Source organism: Candoia aspera, chromosome 1 (genome assembly GCF_035149785.1).
Source record: "Candoia aspera isolate rCanAsp1 chromosome 1, rCanAsp1.hap2, whole genome shotgun sequence".
Lineage (NCBI taxonomy): Eukaryota > Metazoa > Chordata > Lepidosauria > Squamata > Boidae > Candoia > Candoia aspera.
Genome location: NC_086153.1, coordinates 38,574,475 through 38,598,516, shown reverse-complemented (window position 1 = coordinate 38,598,516; position 24,042 = coordinate 38,574,475). Strand labels below are relative to the sequence as shown.

General features: G+C 38.9%; 1 protein-coding gene across 1 annotated transcript in view; it reads right to left on the bottom strand.

Moving 5' to 3' along the window:
* MERTK (MER proto-oncogene, tyrosine kinase) overlaps positions 1–24,042 on the bottom strand; it is a 59,973-nt gene that overhangs the window by 21,650 nt on the left and 14,281 nt on the right. The window contains exons 5-10 of the mRNA XM_063302224.1: positions 22,897–23,012; positions 17,731–17,914; positions 16,721–16,872; positions 7,946–8,099; positions 4,174–4,330; positions 106–191 (exon numbers count right to left, since the gene is read on the bottom strand). Of these exons, the coding sequence (XP_063158294.1) occupies positions 106–191; positions 4,174–4,330; positions 7,946–8,099; positions 16,721–16,872; positions 17,731–17,914; positions 22,897–23,012 (849 nt within the window). The remainder of the gene's footprint in view (positions 1–105; positions 192–4,173; positions 4,331–7,945; positions 8,100–16,720; positions 16,873–17,730; positions 17,915–22,896; positions 23,013–24,042) is intronic.

Sequence of the window (24,042 nt, the reverse complement as noted above, 5' to 3'; positions counted from 1 at the left end):
GTCCATAATCCTCCTATCATCCTAGAAATGCTGTTTTGTAAGTGGTCTCCCTCCCTTCCCCCCTTCCCATAAAAGAGAAGATTGTAATGCCAGTCTAAAACTTACATGTGAGTTCTACAGCTCTGCGGCAGTAAGATTTCTTGGCTCTGTAATCTACAGCCAGTTCTGTCTCTTCCCTGCTAAAAGCATACCTGGGGGATCAAAGAAATACAACATGTTAATGCCACTATCACTTTATTCCTGTGAATTCTCTGGGAAGCACGGGGATTGCAGCTGCATTAGGAGCAAATTATTGTCTCCCTTTGGGTTTGTTATGGGCAGGTGTTTGGCTCACGTTGAATCAAAACAATGAAAAAGGAAAGGAAATTCCAGCCTTCCCAGTCATGTTTCATTTTTTCCCCTGAGTTATATGATACACTCATTTCCATTCATTTACCTCTACAAATGCTCAATAAATAAACTTAACTTCCATATAAGAGAAAGGATGAGTCATTCAACTATTTTGGTGAGGTGGGAAATTATTCTAAATACTCATTTAGAAAATGGTGTTCATTAACAGCAATGCAGTACCTAACATTTTCATGTTCATACATTTACTTAATTTCCCTCACATGACTTACAGTTCCAACATTTGAAAAAGAAATCAGAACTTCTGAAAGAGAAAGAGGCCAAGACAATAAATGTGTATGCAATTAAGATTCTATTTTAAAAACTGCCAGCGGAGAAGTAGCTTCAGGACTACAGTTCACAAAAAGCACAATCTCCTCCCTTCTTCCTCTGTCCACAGTCCCATGAAACTCACCCCTCTCCCCAGCTACTTCTAGCCCCATGAAGGAAATGCCCGTATAAACTGAGATTACCATCCATTGGGTCAGCATATCCAGTTGACTCAAAAGGCACTTCCTCTAATGGACTAAGAAAGCTTAGTCCAGCAAACAGAACTTAAAAACACCCTCATTTCACAATTTCAATCTACTAAATGGAAGGGAAATATATAACTAACATATAGATAGCATGTCAGTAGGTTATATCCCTTTAAAGGCGCCTCCTGTTAACAAAACAGCTTCAGCACTGGAGAACCGGCTTGGTCTAGTGGTTAAGGTGCTGCGCTAGAAACCAGGAGACTGAGAGTTCTAGTCCCGCCTCAGGCATGAAAGCCGGCTGGGTGACCTTGGGCCAGTCACTCTCTCTCAGTCCAACTCACAGGGTGGTGGTTGTGGGTAAACTAGGAGGAGGAAGGAGTATTTGGTATGTTCACCACCTTGAGTTATTTATAAAAATAATAAAGGTAGGATACAATTAAATAAACAAATAGGGAGGAAGAGCCATTTCCTCTGCCTACATTTAGGGTCTTTGCCCTCAAATCTTCTTCAGGGCACAGTTTGGGAAACAAAATGCTCTGGGATGAGAGAAGAAGAAAAAAGAAAGTTCAGCTGCATGAGTTAAAGTTTGTTCACTTGATAGGAGATTGTGCCCACTATCTTTCTCATTAGAGAATCATGCTGCTAAAAAGAGCTGCAGTTATACTTTAATAAGGTAACCTACGGTAGGATTTAAAATATGACAATGTACAATTTTCTAACAAAGGAAGAAGTACCTACAGTCTGTTTCATAACTCTAAAGGAATAAAAATGGTTTTCAAATAAGATCTCAGCAGAGCTGAATTCCCAGAAGCATGCTATGAAAAAATATTGTTGGTACATTTAGAACAGCTAGTTATTTCAAAAGTTTAAAAAGAAAAGGGCAAGAGCTGATCACAAGGTTTGTGAACTGAGAGTACAATAAGTCTTTGTTGCTCATATAAAACAATCTTCACATAACATAACCGAAAGTGGCTCTCCCAGTTTGGAAAAAATTAGAGATCAAAAACTTACGTGCTGAAAACAGGATATAACCCATCATATTTTTAAGCTGATGTACCACATTAGTTTATCAATACCAGGATGTTTGTCAAGGATTATTTTTTGAGTGATCTCTGTAATTATTTTACATGCATCTACATTTTAATATAATTATCAACTTCTGTATTTTATGTAATGCATCCTGGTCTCAGTGCTGATACTTCTTTCATCTATGTGTACATTGCCCTGAAAATGCAGATGTACTTGAAATAGCAGAATCAGGTCCCATAAAGGTAATGTGAAAATAAATTATTAAAGGAGCACAAGTCTCTTTGGTTGGCTAAGCTAAATGCAGACACATTACTTTATGGTTTAGCGCAATCTGTGAATTCAGTAACTCAGGCTCATTCAACAAACCATGGTTTTAAAAAGCATACCATAGCATGATATGCAAATCTGGCTTTGTTGCTTCAGTCTGTATCTGACCCTCATTTGCAGAATTTCTTTCACAATTCAGTTAGAAATGATGTTCCCAAACCACAAAACTCTAGAAATCTTAAAATATTAGCATGTTAAAAACACTTAACTGTCCTAGAATTTTAGCAGCTATATAATAAAAAATTTCCCCAAAACTTTCCACATGTCAAGTTGGAAAAGGAAAGAATCTCAACAAGCTACTAGAGAACTCTTTCCTCTACATAATCTTTTGATTTCCTTCATGGAATGCTGTGTAGAAAAGCCCACAAGACCCAAGACTGTCAGCTTGCAAAATCTGGCAACATATAGCAGGAGATGAGGTCGCAACAGGTTCTCCCACTCCTTCCTTCTCCGCACTATTACTCTTTCCTTACTTTCTGAACTAAGAACTCCCATGGGAAGGAAATAGTAGAAAAAGGAGTGGGCGGCTGAAGGAGCAGAAGAAGAACCAACAGGTGATTTTGGAACTGCCTTACTTCCTGATGCATGGAAGTACATTTAATGGTACAGTTGGATTTCTGGATTGCAACATAGCAATCCTTTTCTAGGACTGCAATGGCAACCTTTTGTGTGTGCGTGTGCATGTGTGCACATGCACCTTCAAGTCATTCTTGACCCCTGGTGACCGTCTGGACTAGTCCCTGCAGTTTTCTTGTCAAGATTTTTGGAAGTGGTTTGCTATGGTTTGCTTCCTATGGCTGAGGGAGAGTGACTGGCCCAAGGTCACCCAACTGGCTTCGTGTTCAAAGCAGGACTAGAACTCGGAGTTTCTAGTCTGGTGCCTTAACCACTACACCAAACTGGCTCTCAAAGGCAAATACCCATCTTACCAATTTACTGAAGGAGTCATCAGTTTGAGAAAATGGAATAGAAAGGTCAAGAGTTTACAGAGTTTGTATGGAGTATTTTGCAGTGAAAGTACGAAAGAGAGATTAAGTTACTTAGTGTGTACAAAGCTGTTTCTAATCCCATGCACAAATGAATCATGCTTCACAAACATTCTGCACAGCAGGACCTCTGTTATCTAAACCTCCTGATTATATGAATTCCCACTCTCTATTTTCTCTTATTACTTTTTCAAACATTATTAAAGCAACATTTTTCTTATTCTAATCTTAACGATTTTAGTACAAGAAAAGAAATTCAGTGCTCACAACCTGCAGTTGTTACTATATTAATCTGAAATGTACTTTTGAACAGACATGCTGCCGCCTTCCATTTTAAGAGCATCTAACTTTGGCTAAATCAGATCTTTTTACCACACTTAACATTCAAAGAACTTTGGCCCCACAAGAACAACCTTTGAGTTAGATTGTTCAGCTTGGTTAGTTGTGTCATTGTTATTTCCAATACACAGATGAAGAATTAAGCATACTAGCATAACACTCTTATGTGTGATTACTCAGAAGTAAGTTCCACTCTATTCAAAACAGAACTTACATTGGACTGCAGCCCAATATTTAGTCTTAGTCCACACCTGGATTTTAAACCAAATTCAACATAATAATACACTACACTGTCCTTTATTCAAAGATCCTGTTTAGTATAGAGTTCAGAAGTAGCTTTTGCCATTGGGAATTGCAAACACTGAAGATCAGCCACCTTCTAATTCTAACTCTCTAAATGTGTTAGATTTCCATTCCTGTATTCTCTGGCTAGGAAATGCAACTCTACATGGAATTGGATCCATTTGATCATGTAAGGTAAACATGAACGTCAGCTGTCTGGAGGAGTGTTTCTGCAATTAGTGCCCCATCACCCATCAAAGAACTGCAGATAAACATGTGAATAAAATTTTAGAAACCACATTTCAAGGATTGAGTTACTAACCTTACGTTTTTGTTTAGGCACTTACCCAAATTTGGTCTCCTCTGTAATTTTTTTCCTGATAATCACAGATATGTACAGGATTAGTCCAATGACAACAACTCCACATATAACTCCAAGGATTATTGTAAGTGAATCTGTATTTCTAGATGCTAGTGTCGTAGAAGATGCAACAGATATCAAACCTATAAGAATAAGACAAGTTACAGAGAAAAGGAGACTGCCATCTTGTTATAGCTAGGGGGCATTATTTGCAGATTTGAATGAATGAATGAATGAATGAATCTTTATTATAGCTAAAGGTCACAGACAAAAGGTACAACTGAAAACAACTAAAAACAATGCAAAATAGAGCACTATAGGCAATTATGATAGTTGATATGAAAAGTATGTTACAGTTGTGGGAGACCTTTCAGCAACTGATGCCTGATTTTCATGACTGCTGCACAGTAATTTGCTATGGTCTGAGTTATAAATGATTTACAATCTTAAAAAAGGTTGACTATATAAGTATTGTCAGGTTGCCCAGGGTACTGATGTAAAAGAGGCAGAATACAGACATTACAAAAATCCCTATAGATAGTACAATAAAATAACATGGATCGGATGGTTTCAACATCTCTAGTTTCACATGGGCAAACACACTTCTCAAATGGGATTTTAGAATATCTTCTCTGTAGTAATGCTGAAGACAAAACATTGTGCTTTGCCCAGAAAAAAGCTCTGCTTAATTTGGGGAATATCAGTAAGGAGAGATAATTGACTATTTCCCAAAAGCCCTTTGTCACCCAAATCCTATTTCTCTGTGACAAGCTATTTATTGCTGCTTGAAATTCAGGGCTGTTGAGTTTTTGAAGAAGTGTGTGTTTGGTATGGTCATAGCCCAAGGTTCATACAAACTCTGTGATAACCCACAAAATATTAGTTTTGTACAATGGCATTGTTCCAGCTTAAGGGGAAATCATCAGTCATTATTAATTATAGTAATCCTGAGAGGAAGAATTGGACCTTCAGCCAGGAGTTTAAAATCAATCTCCATGCCCTAACCTCAATATTAGGCATCTCTGTTTCTAACAGGCATTGGCATCTCCTCTGGATGCTGCAAGTACAGATCTTAGAAATTTAGTTTGGAGGACCTCAGGGGCATTATTCCTAGCATAGAGGCCCACCTGGACTCCATACAATACTTGGGCTAAGATTTTAGCTTGCAAAGTTTCAAAGCAGCCGATAGTAATTTGCCTCCTATAGTAAAATAGAATCATTTGCTGGCATTTGCAGATCTTAATGCCAACTGAGAGACATAATCATGATGGGCCCTCCATGTTCCCTTGGAGTGGAAAACCCAGGTATTTGAAGAGGTGAACCTGTTCAGTTGGGGTCCCCTCTATGCTCCAGCTTTGAATTTTGATTACTTTGGAAAAGACTATAACTTCAGACTTTAGGAAATTTAGAACCAACCTACTGTATTTTCCTTACAAGACTGTACTGTAGCATTCATTGCCTTTTTAAGTCTTATGGGAGAATGAGAAATAAGGACTGCATTGTCTGCATACAATAATATTGAGGTTTTGTGGCCTACTAATTTGGGGACATGAGTTTTTCATTGATTCAGTCATAGAATTAATGAACGGGTTAATCAGGGAAGGGGCCAGCAGATTCACATAAACAAGTTTTACACACCTTGAACTGTTGTTTTTGTTGTTATGCCATCAGACTCCTAGCAATGCTGGGTTGACAGTTAGGTTACTTTACTAGATTTACATACTCTGAGCTAGTTGGATAAATGTTTCAAGATGTAACTGGGTTAACATAACATAACATCTCTCTTGATTTAGTAATTATTCCTGAAGTATGTTTCAGCCAATCAAGAGATCTTTCAGTTGTGATGCCCAGACTTCCTTCCCACAGATGGAGATGTACCTCATTTCTCTACCACTTACTTTTAAGTGGGCACTGAAGACAGCATTATTTCAGAAGCATTTTTAGTTAGAATAAAATGCCTCTGCTTTCAATATTTTTATATTTTTGTATTACTTAATTGCATTTAAAACAATTTATATATTGTTTATTTTAAACAGCCTAGAGAGATATTGATTTAATAATGTGACACACAGAAACAGACCCAGACACACACATGAATGTATAAATATATATATAAGCATGCACATATATACAGTTTCTTATGAGCCAGTTCATATGTTCTATTAGATAAATAATTTCCCCAGCCCCCAAATGCCCATGCAGATTTTTAAACTGTGGCAAGTGATAAGAATACCCAGGAAGATGGAGCAGCCATAAACTAAACATGCTGCTCATGTAGACTTCACATCTTGTGAAAGAGTTGTTCCAACTTCTGCTTATGAAAACAGATTGCTAATGCAGTGTTATTCGTGATAGATCTATAAATGGGTTGATGTAAATGGGAGTGCATGGGGTAAAAATATCTACTAAAAAAAATATTGTCCATTTTCTGTCCAAATTCCTCATATTTGGTCTACCTAGTGTATCCCACTCAAGATTTTTCCTGGTTCAGGATGATACTTCAAGAACACATCCCTATCAAGGCTTTAAATTTGGTAGAGTATTAAAGATGCTAAATATTAATTTAAGGAATATATTTAATATATTAACCATAAAAAGTAAATGGGTTTGAATTCAGAACACTGGTTCTTATAAGACACATGTGTTTCTAACAATATAGAGTTACTATCACCACAGTCCTATGTATGTTTACTAAAAGTAAACATACTAAATGCAGTAGAAACTTATACCAAATTTGCTATCTGAGGTCACAATGTTATACCCACTGCCTAGGAGAAAGTTCCATTAATCCACCTCCCAAAATACCCAGCCAGCAACATCTGGAGGGCCACAGATTATCTGTGCGGCCTAATATAAAAATCTCTGATGTCTGGCAACATACTTATAGGGGTTTACGTTGTTCATGAAAAAAATGCTGATTTACTCCTTTGAAATCCCATCTAAAAGCCTTTTTCTAGTAAGAAAGTCTGGCTCCAGTCCTGATGTTCAAGAATTAACCAGCTGACGAAGTATGTCTCTCTCTCTCTCTCTCTCTCTCTGCCAAGATGGAGAAATACAGAAAAGTCCCTATTTTTAGAGTGATGCTGAATTTTAAAGACTTGCATTGTAAGCAAAATGGACTTATGCAACAGCAGAACATTTTGACTTAGCTGGAAAAGCTATTAATTTTCTTCACATAACTTTTAATCCATGTTGCTAAGCAATATAAAGTGTTCTTTAATCCATGTTGCTAAGCAATATAAAGTGTTCTTGCTTAAAAAGACTCAGCTAAATCATAAGCCACATTTATTATCAAACACATCCATTAGAAAAGATTGCTGCAACATTGGGCTCTAGAATGTCCACATGTTTTCCTTCCTTCCTTCCTTCCTTCCTTCCTTCCTCCCTCCCTCCCTCCCTCCCTCCCTCCCTCCCACTCACCAAAGGCATGCGCGCACGTGTGCACACACACACCCACATTTTTCTTCCACAAAATTCAAGGCAATTCCTAGGCAGTCTCTCATTTCCTGGACCGAACCTGGCTGGCTTCTCTAACATGTGTCTTCTTGGAATCTCTCCTGTAAAACAGATCACTGACTACAGCAGTATAGATGCTGAGGACCTGAATTCATACTGAATTTGGAGCTTTTCATATAAAAAGCTAGTGCTCTATTGTTAAACTGTGGTCACATGGATGGATTGGTTTTCCTCCAACATCTTTATGTCGCATTACTTCTGTTCTCAGAGTTAACTCGTATCACTACATTAATCTGACTTACCATTGCCTGGAATGAAAAGTGCTACTGGGTCGCTGAAAGGCCCAACTCCACCATTAGTGACAGCAGCTACTTGCACTATGCAGGTGGCATTTATGGCCACAAATGGAATATGGATGACATTCACATCTTTACTGGTATGGGAAGAGAGATTCATCTGCGAAGAAGAAAAAAAATTCTCATTCTACCTAGTGGACAAATTTCATAGGAACCTGACAGATTGGTGCATGAAACTTTTGTCCTCATTTGCTTACATTAACAGATACTTGCTGATGCTAATACAGTAACTATATATTTATGTACAGTAACTGTCTCGGTAAATATAGCACTTCAAGCACCGGATGGGAACAATGAAAAGCTGACAATTTATTTAAATCCATTTAACTGCTGTATGGAACACAAGCTAAATTTTCTCCCATTGTAACAAAGTATATAGCTGTGGAGCATCAGAATAACTCATTACAAATCTGTCATCTGATTGGCAAAGACAAAATATTAAGACAGTATAACTTAATAACAAAAACAAACAAAGCATATTGTGGAAAACAGTTTGTACAATTTATTTCTTTTTCCATGCTCAGTCTTCTGTCCTCCCTACCCTCTCTTGCCTTTACAAAGACAGAAAACACCTTGTTTGCTTCCATCATGCTAATTCTGTAACCCTTGATGGTTTGGAACTGATGTGTCATTTAAACTGATTCCCGGTGTCTTACTTAAAAAAGAAGCAAAAAGCAACAGATCCAATTTTTACAAAATAGGAAAACAGGCAAAAAAAGAAAGAAAGAAAAGAAAAGAAAATGAGCAGGCAAATCTTTGGGGAGCCCCAAGATAGCTTAATATCATAATAAAAGTATTTGCCCATGGTCATGTGATAAAGCTCCTGGGATAGTGTGCAACCTCTGCCTACTTACTTGAGAGGAAGCCCAACTGAGCAAAATAGGATTTACAGTACTTCTATATAGACATGGACAAGATGAAAATGGCAAGAGCACTTATTAATGATCTGAAAATCTCAGATATTTAATACTGTATAACATATAGCCAATGAGGATATTATTTCAAATGACTAGTAGCTACTAAAATTGGGACTTGTATATATGCAAATGAATCAAAGAAATATTTAATTATATCCTTTTTCTGCCTTAAATGTCACCCTTACGGAACGCCTTTAGTGATGAAATGGGCATTTGGAGATTTCATCTACTTGGAGTTATAATAGAATCAAACAGAAGCAGTGTAAACTAATGTATCACCCTCCCAATTAGGTGTGGGTTCCATCTGATAGCATTAGCATACCCAGTTTGAAGTAAGAGATTTCCGTCCCTGTAAATTCACTATAATTTCCTGTAGAGCCTATGAATCAGCTGAAGACCTGGGGGGGAAAAAAAACCCAGTAGGCACCACCTACTAGTAAACTGTCTCCTAGTCCCCACCCTCCACATTTTCTGTGACTCACCATGCAGCTGACAGGCTAGCGTGTCAGTAGCTTAGTAGGGTAACATGCTCAAGGGACAGAGTTGGTACTGATTAAACCAGTATAAAAATTCTCTGTAAACAGGAACTCAGCAAAAAATGACTAAGGCTGCAGCCCTGAAAGGTTGAATTTGTCAGGGATATTTCAAAAAGGAAAATAAGTTAAAACAAAAAACAAAAGGAGAGGCCGTAACAAAAGCAGAGGCTGTCCATTATTAGGAAAAGTATGACAAAATGGGAGTAGTTAGGTTTTGTCAACTTAAATAATTGCATCTTTATTTAATGCATCCAGAATAACTTCATAAGTTATAGTGATAAAATACCCTTTTACGGTGGACGTTTATTCAAAATTAAATTCTGCTATGTTGAGTGGGTTCAGAAGTAAAGACATCAGTTTAAAAACAAAGGTGCATCTGATTCACGCCATGGTCTGCTCAATTGCCACATATGCCTGTGAAAGTTGGACATTTAAAAAGGAAGATAGAAGAAGAATTTATGCATTTGAATTGTGGTGTTGGCGAAGATTATTGAAAATACCATGGACTGTCAGAAGAACAAACAGATCAGTTTTAGAAGAAATACAACCAGAATGTTGCCTCGAGACAAAGATAACTAGGCTTAGACTCTCATACTTTGGGCACATCATCAGGAAAGACCGATCGCTTGAAAAGGACATCTTGTTTGGTAAAGTCGAGGGCCAGTGGAAAAGAGGAAGACCTTCAATGTGATGGATTGATACAATTATCGCAACAATGGATGCAAACATTGGAACAGTCAGGCATACGGCGCAAGACCGAACAGCATTTCGTTCTGTTATACAGAGGGTCACCATGAGTCATAAATGACTCAACGGCAACTAACAACAACAACAACATGTTGAGTGGGACATACTATAGCTATAGATCATTCCTTGACCAATAATTTGTTATAATTTTTTAATTAGAATGGACATGAAGACTTTTCTATTTTACCCAAATCCCACTGTGGTTACAGTACAGTAAATACCTTTATTCTGTGACTGGATTCACACATCATTCTAAACCATCATGTGATCTCTCTGGGTTTGGTTTCTTTCTTAGGAACAGTGGCTGCAGCTCAAAGCTCTATTTGGAACGCATCCGTCTATCCAGAAGACAATGGGAAACTGAATGAGTTGTGCATGCTTCAAAATGATTTGGAAGAGGTGCTTCAGAGCTCGCATGGGTTCTTCTGCACTAGTAGTCTGAAAGAAGGTGCCACTGCTTTAACAGTCACAAGACGTACTGGCTCCTTAAAGCAGACACACTTTTTTTCATTTCATATTGAAGCCTGAGAAAAGCTGGGCTGCTTTAAGGCATAGTAGCGAGATGCTAGGTCCAAAGCTCTTCTTCCAAATTAATTTTGAAATGTGCATAACCAAGATGACTCATATGGTAGAGAGAGGCTCCTGAGGGGCTAGAGTGAGTGGACAGCAAGGAGCAACTTCGCCAGTTTGTCTTCTGATAAATGTTTTGTGACCAGCCACACAGAATAGGACAACCATACTATGAGAGTATTCACAACATAATTTCAAAGTTGTGAATGTACCAAGCCAACACTAAAAAAAAAAGTGGAGATCACTGATTTGTGGCTTAGTATGACGTATAAAGGGGACGCGGTGGCGCTGCGGGTTAAACTGCTGAGCTGCTGAGCTTGCCGATCGGAAGGTCGGCGGTTCGAATCCGCGTGACCGGGTGAGCTCCCGTTGCTAGTCCCAGCTCCTGCAAACCTAGCAGTTCGAAAACATGCAAATGTGAGTAGATTAATAGGTACCGCTTCAGCGGGCAGGTAACGGCATTCCGTGTAGTCATGCCAGCCACATGACCACGGAAGCGTCTACGGACAAACGCCAGCTCTTGGCTTTGAAACGGAGATGAGCACCGCCCCCTAGAGTCGGACACGACTGGACTTCATGTCAAGGGAAACCTTTACCTTTACCTTATGACATATAAACCAAGCCAATTGTGGCTTATTCACAAATTATAATTAAGTAAACTATGAGTTACTCTGAGGTGTGACCCAGTAATTGTTAGAATTCATTTTGCTATGCTGGATGGAATTAAGATATGGTTACCACTTAATGACATTTAGAAGTTCTGAAGTGATAAATCAACAGCCTGTTCTGCTCTTGTGTAGGTGTTGCCTTAAGTTAGGAACCACTACCCCTCCAAACTTCTGGTAGGTAAATGACAAAGGGCATTATTAACACAACAGCAATCCAACCATCTGTAACCTGGCTGATGAACTCTAAATCCCTACTGCAGGGCAAAAGTGTCCTATGGGAAGTGCCTGCAGTCCATTCTTAAAGTTGCTATAGCATGTATCACAAAAAGTATGCGTAAAGGTGGGGGGATACTGTTTTTAAATGCTGTCTACATTAAGAAAAAATAAACCTAATTGAAAGCATGTAATTAGCAGAAAAACAGTATCATCTGGATTCCCCCCCCCCATATGCTGATTTTGTTGTTTGGAGGTAACTCTGATTCAACAATATGTAATCCCACTGGATTCAGAAATATTGTGTCCATTGTATTACCTCCTTGTCCCAACTGGCAGTTAACAGTCATGGACAATGAACAACTAAAACTGTGCCAAAATTCATCTGGGGTATTCAGGGCAAGCTTTCTCCAAACTATCAGTGCTACATAATAGGACATTAGTTTTGTAGCCAAACATTGTGCTGTTGCCTTTTTCTTATTTGTTTATTTTACTTTAATCACATTTATATAGCCACCCATCTCACACAGTGACTCTAGGCAGCATACATCATCTTTCTTGCTGCAAAATGACTATATTCTACCCCTATACTTATCCACAATTAATTGAACCACAATTGACTGATTTAACCCAGTTTTCTGATTTCATATAACACACTGAAACATAAATTAACCACATGGGTTTGGCTCACAAAATATCTAGGATAAAATGTAGCTGGCTAGTTTGCAGTCCAATATGCCATGCATACCCAACCAGGGTATTTTCTTTCCCAGTCTTTCACAGGGTAGCAGTGCTATGACATCATAACTTTCAGTTCCTTAAAGAGAGCCCAGACTGGCATTGAGGGTACATTGCCTCTTGGAGGAGGAAGGAACCTTCAAAATTAACTGTGGCAACATTTTTGCAGAAGTATGCTTCAGTCAAGTATTAGCAAGTCGATTAGCAAGTATTAGCTAATCAGCCATTGGCAAGCTGATTAAAAACGGTAGTCCTGAAATCACATAACTGTCCAACAGGCCGGTAGAAGTCTCAATCTGTAAACAGGAGAATAGATGGAAAGTAGATCACAGGACCACATGTTCCCCCCTCCCCAAGTCATCTATCTGCTCCAGTATCTCATTCTCTTGAAGGAATTTTAATCGTCACCCATCATTTAAACCATAGTTTTTTGAACCCAGTCATTATGGACTGTTTGCACACAATGAGCCACATATCATAATTTATAAATTAGAATGGTTAGTGTCGCATACCATGCTAAAATAAAACTAAACAAACCACATTATGATTCAGTTAATGTACAAACTCTCTTATAAGGATGTAAATTTGGTTTAGCATTAATTGGAGTTATATTAGTTCTGAAAAGGCTTAATCCAAATAAAAACAAGCAATATTACTTTTTAGAACAAGAGAAGATGGCTGGAAAAGTGAAACTGACATTACAGTATGTCCCATTTCCAGTATCTTAAAAATGTTAAGATTAGCAATACATATACAAATATACAATGCATACATCTGCATCTTGTCTAAAAGATTTTTCTCCTAATGCATTCCTCCTCTTCTTAAAAGCTAACTAAACCTTTGGAAAGGCTTACTTAAGAATGTTTCACCTGACACCTGACTTAATGTTCTTACATAAGGATGAAAAACAAATAACAGAGCTAACTTTATTACATCAAAGAACAGGCTGAGCCCAGAAGTCGCTGCAGAAGGGGTCAAGGCAGGGGCAAAGGACAAAATGAGTGTGACAACAGGACAATGCTTGTTTTCATCTTTTGACAAAAGCACTGGATCCTGTGGATGCTTCTGGCTGAGCCCCATCAGTTGGAGAATGGGGCAGCCTCTTCAGGCAGGGAAGTATTAGCGGCCAAAGCTCTGTGAACCACACAGCTGCCCAGAATTCCCTAAACTTGTATTTAAATGCCATAGAGTAGACTAAATTGTCACTAGTGTCCAAATCAGTTTCTGTTGCCAGTCCAGTTGACCTCGTTACCAGTTAATGTCTTACCCTTGGTCAGGCAACAAAAGGATTTGAGGCAGAACTCTATTAAAAATAATGCCATATATGAAGAAGTTTTGGCGTTGCACATTTTATTGGGAAAGCTAGACACATAAATTTATATCTTGTCCTGAGAATCAGGGCAGCAACCTTTGGCTTGTCATCTGTGACATAAGTTGATGAGTAAGCGTCTCTACTCTGTACTAGTCAGAAGACCGTAACACTCCTGTGCTGATTTCGGTGTCTTTGGGCCGTGATTTCTAAATCCGAAAAATAAACCACTTAAAAAGGGAACAGAAAGCTAAAGTCGTATAGAAACAAACATAAATCATCTTCTATGGAAAATGTATAGATATTTAAGTTGTTCAGTGTAATAATCTCTGAGTAGATATGTACAGAATGTGTAACGAATGTACAATATATCTTCTGTGCTACAACTTTGGATTAGAAAAGTCAATTTAAGATAAATAAAATTATTTGGAGTAGAGAGGTGGAAATTTAAAAAAGCAAGGTCAACTTTTTTTCCTGCTTACCCAGAAAACTTTGTTTTGCTAGCATAGCTGTTGTTTCTCTGTTGAATAGCCCATTTAACAGAACACTGAGAATGGCTACACTCAGAGGCAGTTTTTGGAGGAAGATTCCCAGCTATACAAGATTTTCAGGTTCAACTGGCTTTATACAGTGCTTTGAAAAGCACAGCGGCAAAACACATACAAAAGTGAACAGTAATTTATGCCCCTACTGTCCTGTGTTTGGATTACTGCATTATTATCTACATGGGGCTGCTTTTGAAGATAGTTTGGAAGCCACAGCTGGAACAGGATAGGCCAGCCAGGCTACTAGAGGAAGAAATTCACTATTGCAGAATTTACTACAGTACCTACACAAGAGATGAAGGGGGCATGATGAATCTCTACTAATAAGCAAGCACTATTGAACACCATATGAGTTATTCTTAGATACAGGACTGTAATCTTAATCTTGTGACCACAATCACAATGGCAAAGGGACTCGTTTCTCTTTAACCATAGTTAAAGGAGAGATCAGCACCACCTTAAATGTGATTAGTGCTAACAATTCCCTGTAAAACAAGGACTACTGTCACTTCCTAAATAGAATGAAAGAGAAGTTAATTACCATTCACCATGATATCCTTTATGGTGGCTAAGATATATCAGTTAGGAATTTGCTTCAGAAAATAGAGTTTATAAACCAGGCATGGGGAACATGTGTGACCAACCTACAGTAACTCAAAGAATTATACTGAAAAACTGCAAAAAAAAAAAAAGTACTTAGGCCTACATGTATATGAAATTACTTTTTCCAGCATCAATAAGACTGAGTTTTCAATGGCAGGAATGTGCTACAGGTTAGGAGGCAAAAGCCTTCAGTGTGTAACTGATTAAGGTCCTGTCAATTTCAGGCAGCAGCAGAAGCCCTGGGGAGGGTACTGATCAACTGCAGGTAGTCCTCAAGTTACTCATTCAGTAACCATTCAAAATTACGATGGTGCTGAACGAAGAGGACTTATGACTCGTCCATGAAGTTGCCACTGTTGCAGCATCTCCACAGTCACATGATCATAATCTGGTCACATGAACGCCAGTTGCAACCTTCCCTGCCAGCTTCCCACAAGTAAAGTCAATGGGGAAGCTGGCAGGGAAGGTCGCAAGTCACTCCCTTAAGTTGCTCCCGACACTTTTTCTCCTGAGGAGCCCCACTACGGAGCACAAGCTCCCAGCTGGCCCACCTGCACTTCTCAGCACCCTCTGCCTGCCTGTGCTCTCCAGTGCCCGCCTGCACCCTTGCCTGCCTGCAGCCCTCACTGGCCTACCTGCACTCCCTAGAGTCTCCCCACAGCACCCACGCCCACTCCTTACCTGGGGCTCCTACCTCTTCCCGCTTAACAACCCACATGTCCTGGGGTTACAACAGCAACCAGGACTGCTGGGATTGCCATCGCTAAGCAATGAAGTCACGTGATATCATGCTTTATGACCACGTTACTTAACAATGGCAATCCCAGTCCCAATTGCCATCATAACCCAGGGACTATTTGTAATTAAGGTCACAGAGCTGAGCTTGTTAACTTGCAGTTAGCACTTATTAGAGAAGTGCTGCACCACAGAGAAAAACTGCTCAGGAAGAGATACTCAAAAAACTGGACAATATTTGATTTTAAGGCATGCCTGCTGGACGGAGGACATGAGGACAAAAAGGAGGACATGTCCTTCTTTTTTGTGGGAAGTCTGGTTACCCTACAGAAGAGCCACCTGTTCTTTTCAAGGTAACTTGCTGTGTAAGGAAACAGGATCTGAGAGAGAGAGAGAGAGAGAGAGAGAGAGAGCGAGCAGAAAAGGAGGTACCAGGAACAGAGAGAATGGATGGCCCACTGTTCTTGACACTATCCCTCTATCACTTGCTTCAGCCCTGTGAACCACTGGCACACTATGTATCCCTTGACAGAAAGCAGAGTGTTTACATCTGCACTGTTCTCATTGCATTTTCCAAACTGAAAATAGATCCTTTGCAAAGTCAAATTACAATCATGGTGGGTTCTGTCGCACAGCTCTTCTGAACCCTGCTCTCATACATGTACATGAACTTCCACACAACTGTGTGTGAGGGTATGTGTGTGCATATATACACAGAACACTTTAATATTAAACAAAAATGCAATATTTTAAAAATTACGTATATCTATATCAATATTTTAAAAATTACATACTTTCCTGGAAGAACAACAATTAATATTCAAACACAATTTCTTATTGATCACTTTTCTTTTATATCATAGAGCAATATAAAGTGATCCACATTTGATTGCTTCTTGGCCTTTTGGCAAAGATCAAGTGTAGGGGAAGGAAAAAGATCTTTGCCTGAGATTCTGAAAAGCTGTTGCTAGTCATAGGATAGAAGGCATAATTAGATGGATATATCCTGATTCTTGATTAACCAGCTTCTCATGTTCATAATATATTTGTTATGCTACTTAAAATGCTGACAGTGGTGCAAGTTAAAATATCCTTTCTTTTGGATAGCCAGTATTGATTTACACATTAATTCATACTTACAGATTGTTCTGATGTCTGCCATACATGAGAGATCCTGTAGCTCTGCAGTTCACCATTCATCTGTGAAGCAGGGGGCTTTATCCACATGACTATTACAGAAGAACTGGAGTCATTGATAGAGATTGTGACATTCAAAGGGGGGGCAGATGGAGCTTAAGAACAAAATATAGATACAAACAAAAAGACTGATTAATCTTTTGGGTGGGAAACAGAAAAAAACAGACACCAGAAACAAAAACCATCTCTACTGGCTTAGTTCTCTAGATGAGGGGAATGATACCCTGGCTGCGACTGACAGGGATACAAATTTTAGCAGGCTGCCTTTTACAAAGAAGGCATTTTCCCACGTCCCTTTCCATATGCTCATTCCTCCCTAAATTATAGCTCTGTGAACGATAGCAGGATCAAAACATATATTTAGATTAAGAATTACTTGTACTAAAGATCTGAGGGAATGGAATAAATATCATTCAAAAAAGAAAAGCAAGTGAATGACAAGATAATTACTTGCAGATCATTATCTTGCTGAGTCCATAGCCTTATCAGTGCTTTTCATTGTAGAAAATGCTTTTAAAGAGTTATCTATCATGCTGCCTGCATGATACAGCTTGCAGATAGTCATACATCAACAGAATGGCACAGGCATGGGTGGGGCTCATTACTCATTGCCAGTGATGTCACTGGCATGAACCACCAATTGTAGTCAGATGTATAATTGTGGCTTAGGAAGGCAGATATTGAACTATGGGACAAAGTGCCTCTGAGCATTCAATCAGCCCAGGGATTTTTGGTACCACAACTGGAGCATGCATCTATCTCATTTCACACACATTTATTCTTGTTTGCCTCTACCTTTCTTGATTTTAGTAGACACATTTAAGGAAGAAAAGGTCTTACTGCTAAACCATAGAGCATCAGAAACTTTAGCTGACCTATAGCAAATCTCCTGGAGACTGACCTTCCACCCCTCTACCCACCACCATCATGCTGCATTTGTTCATCATTCTTACCTCCTTCAGTTGTACTGGCCATAATCCAAGGGCTGAAGCTAGACCAACCTACTTCATTCATACAAGAAACACTGATGTTATAATCCTTCATGGCTGATAGATTCTGAATATGATACTGATGAGGTGGTATGGGAGTGCTAAAAATCATCATAGAAGTGTTACTTGGTGCAGCAACATCCTTCACCTGGTTTTAAAAAAAATGTTAAGCAAAGATGGTTAAGGAAGGAATCCCTCTGAAAGTATGCCTGTCAATATCCATGCTTAATTTAAGTATGTCTGTCAATATCCATGAAAGTATGTCTGTCAATATCCATGCTGGCTGGGGACTTCAGGGAGTTGAAGTCCCCACATCTTAAAGTTGCCAAGGTTGTGAAACACTGATCTAAGCTTTGCTTATTTTTATAAAAGTTGTTTAGAACTAAAGTCAAAGAGACTTGTGTGGGATTGGGTTTATGACTGAATTTTTTTTTAGTAAGAGTTCTAAGTGGCCCCAAATGTTCATATATTCATGTTTTCTGACTATGACTCCCACAAAACTCATTGCCTTTAACTTGCTGTTTTACTCCATTCTGTTGCAGGTTTTGATGATTGGTTTTATAGAATTGTATCATAAAGGAGGCCCTTCTCTCAGGCTACACATCAAGGCCATCAGGGATAACATAACCAGCGAGGCAAGGTCATATCACTGTTTAGCCAACCAGATTTGACTGTATGACATCATCAGAGAGCAAAAGGATGGCACTGCCTCACACTCCCACTTGCAGTGGGAAACAGCTTTGCTCCATTTTATAGGCTTTTCAATGAATTAGTCTCAGTGAATAAGTGAAGATACATTTCACAGGGTTCCCATCCCATTCATTAGCATAGACACACATGCATTTAAGCATGCACAAAAATAAGCACCGTTTCAGTTCAGTCTCTTTTCAGCCTTTGCAGGATTCTATAAATAATAGCTTTAAATACTATTGTACTCTCTGTAAAGAAAAGCATAATAATTCAATAATGTTACAAGATGCTTTGGCAAGTAAATGGAGAGGTAATTATAACCAGCTGTTCCTATTTTTGGATTGTTTCATTTATAAGAGCCATAAATATACCTCTGGTTTTTAATTTCCCACATGTAGTAAAACAGAGGTGGGAGAAGCTACTTGATTTTAGCATAGTAACCAAACCATGATATCTTTTAAAATATCAACATTTCAGTAATTTTAGCCCAGTCTTTGAGTCTCACATACACTGCTCACATACACTGCTTTAAAAATAGATTAGCTTTGGAACTTAGATTCTTTCTGGGCCAGAAATCTATTCCTACAGTTTTCATTTATGCATGAAATAGTTAATACAGAATATTAACATTTAGAATGATGTTGATTTTTTAAACTCTTTAATTTATTTCCAGAGCTTCAGTAAGAATGCAGTATGAATACCATCAACGTGACACATCCGGAAAAGGAAGGCATTTCCCATCCGCTATTACAGTCCCTAAAAGCTGCTTATTCAGAATGGTTAAAAATTAGTGAGGATGGCTTAAATGGATTTTGTGCCTGTATCATAGGAAACTGAAAAGCCAGGCTCACCTGCCCGTAAATTTGCCAGGAGCTCTTTCCTTTCCTTTCATGTAGATGCTAAAAGAAAGGAATGCCTGTACTGAAAGAAGAAGTGAACATTTGCCCTGACCTTTCTATGGAATGAATCAAGCTTCAGGAAATCCTGATGCTGCCTGGCTATCCAGAGGAAAGACACTTCCTTGGCAGCATGAAGCAATTATTTAAAACCGTAGCATGATCTCAAAGGGTGAAGACTGCAAACCTACTGTGCGGAAGTGACCCTGTGCCCTTGCATTTTTTGAGGACTTTGGCTTTCTGTTTATATGCAGTCTTTACTTTGCCACCTCTTTGGGGTTTTCCATTTGTCAAGAAAATGAAACAAATAAGGAGCAGTAGTCTTAAGGCTCCAGTCCAACCTACCTACTCAATTGCAGTAAACCTCCAGATGTTTTAGACTCCACTTCCCACAGCATAACCAACACCATGAGATTGGAGATATTGCTGAGCTGATCCCAGTAGACATGGGAGGTCACCTTACAATATGTTGAATTAGACCACTAATCCAGCTAGTCAGCAGCAGTTCAGGCTTTCAGATAAGTCTCTTTCTCAGCCATATTTGAAGAAGTTAGGAACTGAATTCAGTGGTTTTGTATACCCAGCAATAGTGATTCTCAATGCATAACATCTTAATAAGCATTAGTCATACATTATGACAGCATATTTTAGGGAGTATTCATTTATTTTACACTTGCTGTTGTCTTTTTTGGTGGTAAAAAAAATCAAGCTCAGCTTAATGAGCCTTTCACAATCACAATAAACATAAAAGAAATATTTAGAAAATCTACCTTGTCTGGAATATACTTTCCATTTTTAAAAATGCTTCTTTCCCATTTTTAATTTATGCTAATACAATTAACATAAAAAAGACTCAAAGATATGTTGAAAACTATGAGAAAAAAAACTATTGTCATCTTGTCAAAATGCTGAAGAATCTCAATTCTTTTAAAACACAGCTGCTGCGAGGCAACTATATGTGCAAAAATGGAAAGATTCTGAAATACCCACAATGGAGGAATGGTTGGTGAACATGAAAGATCTAGCAGAGATGGCAAAATTATCTTGTTTGCTTAGAAAAAGATCAACTACTACATTTATTAGCGACTGAAAACCCCTTATGGACTTCTTTGCTGAAAAAAGAAAAAATGGACTGATGACTTATGGGTTTGACGATTAGAAAGGGTAATCATTTATATATTTATAGAGTTCATTTACCACTCATGAGCTATAGACAGACTAGGTCATCCTGACAGTAGGCCCAGTGAAATTATAGAATTAATTGCTATGAGTCTGCTGCACTACAAGTAGGATTAAGACTGAACCTAACTCTATGGCTGCAATCCTGTGCAATCTATAATTAGGCTACGTTCTCCAGAAGTCAATGGGATTCAAGGAGTTAACTGTGCAAAGGCTGGCCATCCTCACCTCCAGGAATGTCATGTTACTGCGAAGCCAGAAGTTTCAAAGAAGCCAAGAGAAAAGAAGAAGGAAGTCTCCCACTTTAGAAACGAAAATGATTGGGTAGCACTCATTTACACAGAAGAACATTTACACAGTTCTTCATCTGACATGACTGGACTGAAAACAAAAATTTACACAGCAGTGCTGTGAGATATTTAAATGTTAGGTGGCCACTGCCTAAGCTTATGCAACCTTTGATTATTTCTATGGTTTTTTTCCCTTGTTGATTAGAGGAATCCTGTGGGATAGAATACAAAAGCAAAATGGATAGATTTTCAAAAAGTTCATTGATTCATTTGTTGAGGAGCTTATGCAGCAAGCATTCCAGAATGTGGAATGCAGTTAAATCCAGCCTAATAAACACAATAGCAGTGGAAAAAGGACATGGCATTCAGAAGCCAGCGTATACAACATGCCCCCACAGACCATGTGGCAAATAAAGATTCTGATACAAGCAAAAGCATTTAAAGGGAAAGAAGGAAAATGGATTTCTTGAGTTAGAATGGGGCACAGTTGCAAAGAAATATAGAGACTTCATGAATGCTGACATCTATCTTCCTATTCAAATGCTCATTGCACTGGATGCTAAGAGGGATGGACCAAGATCATGATAGCTGCCCCTGACTTGACTTTCATGACTCCAACTGTGATTTTCAGAGGAACTCAGATCTATAAATCTGCATGGACTCCTTAGGGTAGATATGATTCAAGGCCAACATTCAAAGGCCCACACTTCGGGGTAGCAGTGTCACTATATACTCACCCTCTCTTGCACATTTTGAGAAATGGCACTGATTGGATTACAAAGAAGAGGCAAGTAAATAGGTAGCGTGCAACATCAGCAAAGAGCTGGACCTGTTCATATCTTGTCAAGTACTCCCTAAAACACAGAGGCACGGAAAATGCCCCTGCTTGAATTTTCCACAATGTCTTCATTTTTCCTTAAGCCTACCTCCTGTACCCCAGAGCCACTACAGCTAGCAGAGTCTTCCACCACATTCAAGAGACAGTTCTGGGTTTGGGGACAGTTCTACAGATTGGGAGTATAGAGAATAAAGGACTTTCTCCCATTCCCTTCTGCAAGCAGAAGCAGACAAAGGAATTCATCTCCACTTGACAGAAAGGATAAGGGAAGTAAGCCTCTCAGGGAATTTCATTCTTTTTGCTAAGATTTTGTTGTTGTTGTCATTATCCATCTTCATCTCAAACCTTCAGGATGAGGAGTTACTGACATTTACCAAGCCTTAAAACACATTTTAACAGTTTTTTAATGTAATTAAGTGTTAATATTTTACAAATATTATGTTTTTATTATGAACTATTGATTATGGAGTGGAGTTGACAGCACTTTTGCTAAAAAGTGGAGTTGACAGCACTTTTGTTCCCCTGCTGAAGGACTACTGTCTACAGTAGATGCACCATCCTCAATTATTACAGTGGAGAAACAGAAAGGATAAGTATAGGATTCCCAGCTCTGCGCAGGCAAATTTTCTCTTCACCTCTGAACTGGATCATCTCTGCTTCCTAAGGTGCTACAGGGTTCTTCTTTCCATTCAGGGCAGTGTTTCTCAACCTTGGCAACTTTAAGCTAGGTGGACTTCAATTCCCAGAGTTCCTGGTAAATTCTGGGAGTTTAAGTCCACCTATCTTAAAGTTGCCAAGGCTGAGAAATGCTGATTCAGGGTATCCATGATATTAAGATCACTCTTTTTCCCTGAGGCAAACCACACTGGTAACAACACATGACAAAAGGGAATGTTTTCCTTTTTTCATAACTTTCTATTTTCAAGCTTCCTTATGAGAAAAGGCAGCTATAAAACTGGGGATTTCCCCACCTCATCTCTCACTGGATCACAACTTGCATCATTCCAAGGCAACACAGCCATTGGCTTCACTGACTGGGGATGGTGGGATTGGAAGGCTGGTTTAGCAAAAAGAAGAGCTCAGTCCCAATTTTCAGTAATACACTCAGGAGAATCAGCACTTCACCCATCCCTTATTCTACAGCCTTGCTGCTGGAAACAGAAATAGCATCTAAGTATTATACAAAACTTCACATAAAATGGCACTACAAACATGTTAAATATAATTTGCTATTTACCAGAACACTGCAGGAGCTCAAAGGTGAATAACCGTCAAACCCTGGGACCCAGGATACCACCACTGTGTGGGCCCTTGCATTCAGAACCTGCACCTTCATAGGTGGGGATGGAATTCCTGCATTAGAAATAAAAACATATTCAGAAATAATTCATGATTTACAGCACAAAAAAATACATGACACTGAAAGACATTTTAAACACAGTGCAAAATCAGTAGGATCATACAGGGGATAAAGAAATGAGAATGAAACTGAGGCAAACTAAGTTGTCAGCTTGTCCAAATTGTGTTCTGGAGCCATTGGGATGGATGTTCACCAACTTAACAGCTATTTGAAAGCTTATTGTGTTCAGTGAATCTTAATTTCTTATCAAAGTATTTACTGTATCCATAAAAAAATTTTTTTGGTGCCTTCGAGTCATTGTTGACTCCTGATGATTGCCTAGACAAGTCCCTGCAGGTTTTTTGGCAAGAAGTGGTTTGCCCTTGCCTGCTTCCTAGGGCTGAGAGAGGGGGACTGGTCCAAGGTCACCCAGATGGATTCATGCCTAAGGTGGGACTCATGGTCTCCTGGTTTCTACCCTGATGCCTTAACCACTAGACTAAACTGGCTGTCAATATTCTTTTACTATACTGTATATTTATTTTCCTCCTGGCTTTTCTTCAAGGAGCTCAAGGTGATGAATGCAGTTTTCTCATTCACTGTTACTTTGCAACAAACTTGTGAGGTGGGTTGGGCTGAATGCCCAAACTTATCTAGTAAGCTTTGGGAGGATCTGAACGTAAGCTTATCTGACAAAAATCCAATATCCTAGCCCAGCCTTCCCCAAGCAAGCACTTCCCCTCAGCCAACATACTATCTGGGGATGATGGGAATTATAATGCACAACACATCTGATGAGAATCAAGTCTAAGAAATTTGCTCTAGCAACCCTACCAGATAGCCCAGTCAGGAAAAAAATGGGAAGTTCACACCACTGTTTGAGCACCAAATCTGAACTCTGCCCCTACCTGGGGCTTTGATTTTTATTTTAGACTTTTCTCCTGTGGTGAGCAGGAGAAACTATCCAACTAAAAATTTAAACAAATATTGAACAATGCAGTCCTGTACAGGTCTACTGAAAAGAAAGCTATTCTGAGTTCAGTC